We start from the raw sequence: 4480 nt of genomic DNA, 5'->3' as shown, positions 1-4480 counted from the left end.
GAACTGACAAGGGTACTGGTACCAAAAATCCCACCTGTACTCTGGCCTCCGTGAGATCTATCTTGAGCGCGAGTTCCTCCCGTGTGTAGATGTCGGGGTTAGGGTTAGGTACAGATACAGGTACAGGTACAGGTACAGGTACAGATACAGGTACAGGTACAGGTACAGGTACAGATACAGTGTGTAGATGTCAGGGTTAGGGTTAGGTACAGATACAGGTACAGGTACAGGTACAGGTACAGGTACAGGTACAGGTAGTAGAAGATCTCACCTGTACTCTTGCCTCCGTGAGATCTATCTTCAGCGCGAGTTCCTCCCGTGTGTATATATCCGGGTAGTGCGTCTCCGCGAACACGCGCTCCAGCTCCTTCAGCTGTGCGGAGGTGAAGGTGGTCCGGATCCGCCGCTGTTTCCTCTTCTCGTGCAGGCCGGGAGGACCGTCATGGAACAACTTGTACTGAGCTACTGTGGAACAAACAGGAACTGTGTCAAACTAACTGTAGCAAACTTCAACTGTGTCATATTGTGTCAAATTGAGGCAAACTGTATCAAATCTACTGAACCAAACACGAACTAGCTGGGAGAAAAGCAGCAAACGAAGGCCAAAATCATTGCGGCATTCATTAGTGCAACTATGGCAGCATCACGTATGAAACTTAAGAAACTGCCAATAACACAACTGTGCAGGGCAGCAAACCACATCCAATGCTGACTAGAATATGCCGTGTTAGCGACGGAACGAAAAATAACCAACGCTAAAATCTCTAACGGATTGGATATCATGTATTTTCCCGAGTATGCAGATATTTTGCATCTAACGGTTTAGATACTGTGTATTTTTTAGATATTTATTCGCCATCACCTGTGATATAGTCGTGTCTCTCGTCTTTCAGCGCTCCGACTTTGGACGTGTTCCACAGACTGCCATACGCGTCCGCTGGAAAACAATAGACAATAGCAACTCTCACTTTCAATCATTTTACTTTCCTTTCCTGTACTGTACTGTACTGTTGTATCCAGAACTGGGCTTCATCCAGAATCATGCTCAGACATGGTTCTGGATAGTCCAGGCGCATCCAGAGCTGTGTCTGGGGCCATTCTACGTTGTTGGATACGCAAAGACTATCCAGAACCGTGCCTGATCCTAACCCCAACCCATTCAGAAATAGAACTAGACAGGCATGGTTCTGCGTACGACAGTACCTTTCTCCGGTGATGGCTTCTACACGTGTTCAACGAACATCCTGTAGAAATTTTTACGTGATAAATCTAGCACAAAATAACCACAAACAAATAAACACAAAGAACCATCGCCGAGCTGCGTTAAACACGCACCATGAAGGTACGCACAACAAACGTGCAATTAATTGAAACGACATTCAAAGCGAGACATATAAAGAAACTGTCTAACACTGTTGAAATGTTTAGAAAGGCTTGCTGTTAACATTTATGTGGTTAGCCACTAGCTGCCAAATCCAGCTGCGCGGTTGAGAAAAGAAAACATGGCGCAAGAAGCATGTGTGCCCCAAGCTGACAGTATCTAGCATCGCGTTCTAGTTCCGTAATACAGCAAATATAGTCATACAGATACACATTACATGCGTAAAAGGAATTGTCAAAAGTTGTGGTCAAAGCCTTTCCTGTGTTGTGAAACATGAAAGACGAGAAGGGGAGTCACAAAGGCAACAGTAGAATGAAGAAACCACAAGTTTAGCGGGACCGACAAAGTCTGACGGATGGAAACAGTGAAGACCCGACCGCCTATACAGGACCCATCGAAATCCGCATGCTCTAACCCTGGCATAGTTTCTAGAAACAGTCGTCTTCCTCTGGAAAATAGTTCTTGAATTTGATTTTTATTTCGTGAACAAACAAATGCTTGTCCAGATCGATATGGAAGGTAATGTAGAACGCCAGACAGAAAGAACAGATTTTTAGTAAACCGTGAGTGGTCTCTGTCAGTAGTACAGGTACACGGGACGGTTGTTAGGTCAACATGCGCCTGGCGAGCATGTCATACCTTACCTATTACTCCCAAGGACTTCTAAAGTGTTTCCATACTCCACAGGTTTAGTTCCTTTCGTAGTTTGTAACCTCATGTAGCGGCGTTTGTTCCTACAGTTTTAACCCAGGTTTAACCGTCGATATCACAGCCAAAGCCAGGACCACATAAACCGTACGGCGCACATACAGTGAAATATTTTCCGCGACATCAAATCTTAGGTTTGAGAAGAAACGGGTACAATACTCAGTAGTTCAAACATTGGACTATTTCACCCATTTCTTCTCTAACATACGACGCACGACACGATCGTTATGGAAAATCATGGTATGTGCGTTGGACCAAGGAAATAAATGTATGTGCCCAGACTTTGCGTTAAAATGCACCGCGGCTGAGCGGCGATCTGGATTAGCGCAAGTAGAATCCAACAAGATCCACCAGATTCGCCGTGAATCCTACCAGATCAGATCCACAGGATTGTGATAGCACACGTCCACGTTAGCCGACAGACAATCTAATATATGGCCAGAGTTTGTTTCCGTCTTGAGATCTTTGAAACCGGGAAGGACCCGGCTTGCCGTCTTGGCGAGAAAAGTCATGGCGGGAAAGCCGCGGCCGGAGACAGACGACATTTTGCGCCGGTCCTAAAATCCCGTTTCCTTGCTTTGTGCCGAAAATCTCCCGTCGTATGAAAGGTAAAAAATTATAGTTTGTGTACTCTGATTGAGTTACAAGAGCAAGTTAAGTTTGTTCATAACTTAATAACATTATATCCGATTTCCAACGCCTTATCTTCCCGCCAAATTTCATTACCCTGGCAACACAAACGAAATTCCCTTCATAACCGTCTGAAATTCTCGGAAAACTTCATTTCCGAGCGGGGCTAGCGGAGCGGGAGTCGGGGCGAGCGCTAGTCGGGCTTACCTGGCGTATACGGGGTAGGCTGGTGGTGCGGATCCCGCATGGACGGCAGACTGCAGTTAGCGGCGGCGGGGCCGGGCGGACAGGTGGTCGGGAAGCTGTGGTTCCGTATGGGGGAGTACTGGTATCCCTGGCTGCCCTGAAGCTGCGTGCACGAGGAGAAGTCTGGGTACGAGCTGGTGATGGAAGGGTCTATGTTACTCATACAGGAATCATACAGAGACGTGTTCAGGTACGGGTACTCCATGGCGGTAGGGAGAGAGTTTTTCCTTGTGTGTGACGCGGAGGAAAGTTGGGAGAGTTTGAGCCTGCTGCTACCCGTGCCGGCTGATATAGGGGTGTGTTCCCGCTCCAGCCGCCCTGTTGCTGACGGCGGATCGATGCGACATGAAATATGTATAATTTGTTTACTGGGAGATGATCGGTCCGTCCGCCATCTGCCCCGGGCCAGACCACTGCACGGCGGGGGACGCAGCATGCCGCAAGAACAACTTTTTTGCACGACAGTTGGAGCAGGTACAATGTAGAGAAACTTGAGCATACTAGTACGTAGAAGTAGTATCTAACAAATATCTAAAGATTCTAAGAGACTAATCTATTTTCACAGTGAGGACACTCTAGTTATGATACTTCTCTGATAATTCATAAACAACCTGTTCATATACAACTTTATGCTGCGTCTGGAAGGCATGACATTGTCTGGGTTGTGTTCTCTGGCTGATTCACCCCATTTTTCTTTCTTTTGTCAGCAGGCAAAAGGAGCTGATAGAATCTAGTTTTGTTTTACTGATGACGGTGTGTTTTCTGAGCCAAGTCTGTTACAAGCCACCAGCCGTAGGTAGACAGAACCTGTGATGCTACATGTAACGTTATACCTGTAAACTTGCATCTGGCTCTATTGAATCCCTGATACTTTGTGTAGCAAGTACAGATGTCCTGTTTTCTTATGGATTTTACAGTTCAGCATGATAGTTTTTAGGTCGAAAACTACCAGATTGCCCCTGAGTATAATCTCCAAGCAGATCCCTTCTGGTGTCCGTACAAACTCCTCTGGCTAATGGATACTGCCTTGCCACCGAAAAGGATCTGCTTGGAGATTACCTACGTAGCCTAAAGTGGCCTGGCATGTGCCATGTAGCCGCCACGTGCCAACATGTGGCTTTGGTGTGTCCTGGAGTGCCCGGCTAGCCCTGTGTGGCCCAGTATGGCCCTGTGCCTGCCGCGTGCCGTGTGTGTAATGTACTATGTATAATGTCCCACCGCCACGTGTCACACAGTGGCTCGGTGTCCTGGTATGGCGCTGTGCGGTGTTCCTGGCGTGCCCAAAGTGTATAATATCCCCCCGCCATGGCCTGGCGTGTGCCATGTATCCGCCACGTGCCGCCGATTACCACAGAACGAAGGGGCGGATCTCCGCGAGCTGGTGACAATCACATCATGTAATCCCCCCACCCCCTCGGGACGTCCCACCCCCTCGGGACGCCCCCCCCCTCGGGACGCCACCTTGCCCCCGGGGCGGCCCGACAGACGGCCGGCCGTGTTTTAGCGTGATGAGGC

At 48.2% G+C, this 4480-nt stretch overlaps 1 protein-coding gene across 1 annotated transcript; it reads right to left on the bottom strand.

The window, feature by feature from the left end:
* Nucleotides 1-271: 271 nt before the first annotated feature.
* LOC109462114 (paired mesoderm homeobox protein 2B-like) lies at nucleotides 272-3382 on the bottom strand (the record flags this gene model as incomplete). Its single annotated transcript, XM_019758618.1, has 3 exons — nucleotides 2927-3382; nucleotides 863-937; nucleotides 272-465 (listed from the first exon to the last, which is right to left on the bottom strand). Coding segments are annotated over exons 1-3 (513 nt in total), but the record flags the coding sequence as incomplete, so codon positions are not given.
* Between the last annotated feature and the right edge of the window lie 1098 nt (nucleotides 3383-4480).

Source organism: Branchiostoma belcheri, unplaced genomic scaffold, assembly GCF_001625305.1.
Source record: "Branchiostoma belcheri isolate BF01 breed outbred unplaced genomic scaffold, Haploidv18h27 scaffold1128, whole genome shotgun sequence".
Classification (NCBI taxonomy): Eukaryota; Metazoa; Chordata; class Leptocardii; order Amphioxiformes; family Branchiostomatidae; genus Branchiostoma; species Branchiostoma belcheri.
The sequence above is the reverse complement of the archived record's forward strand: the minus strand, read 5'-3'. Positions and strand labels throughout refer to the sequence as shown.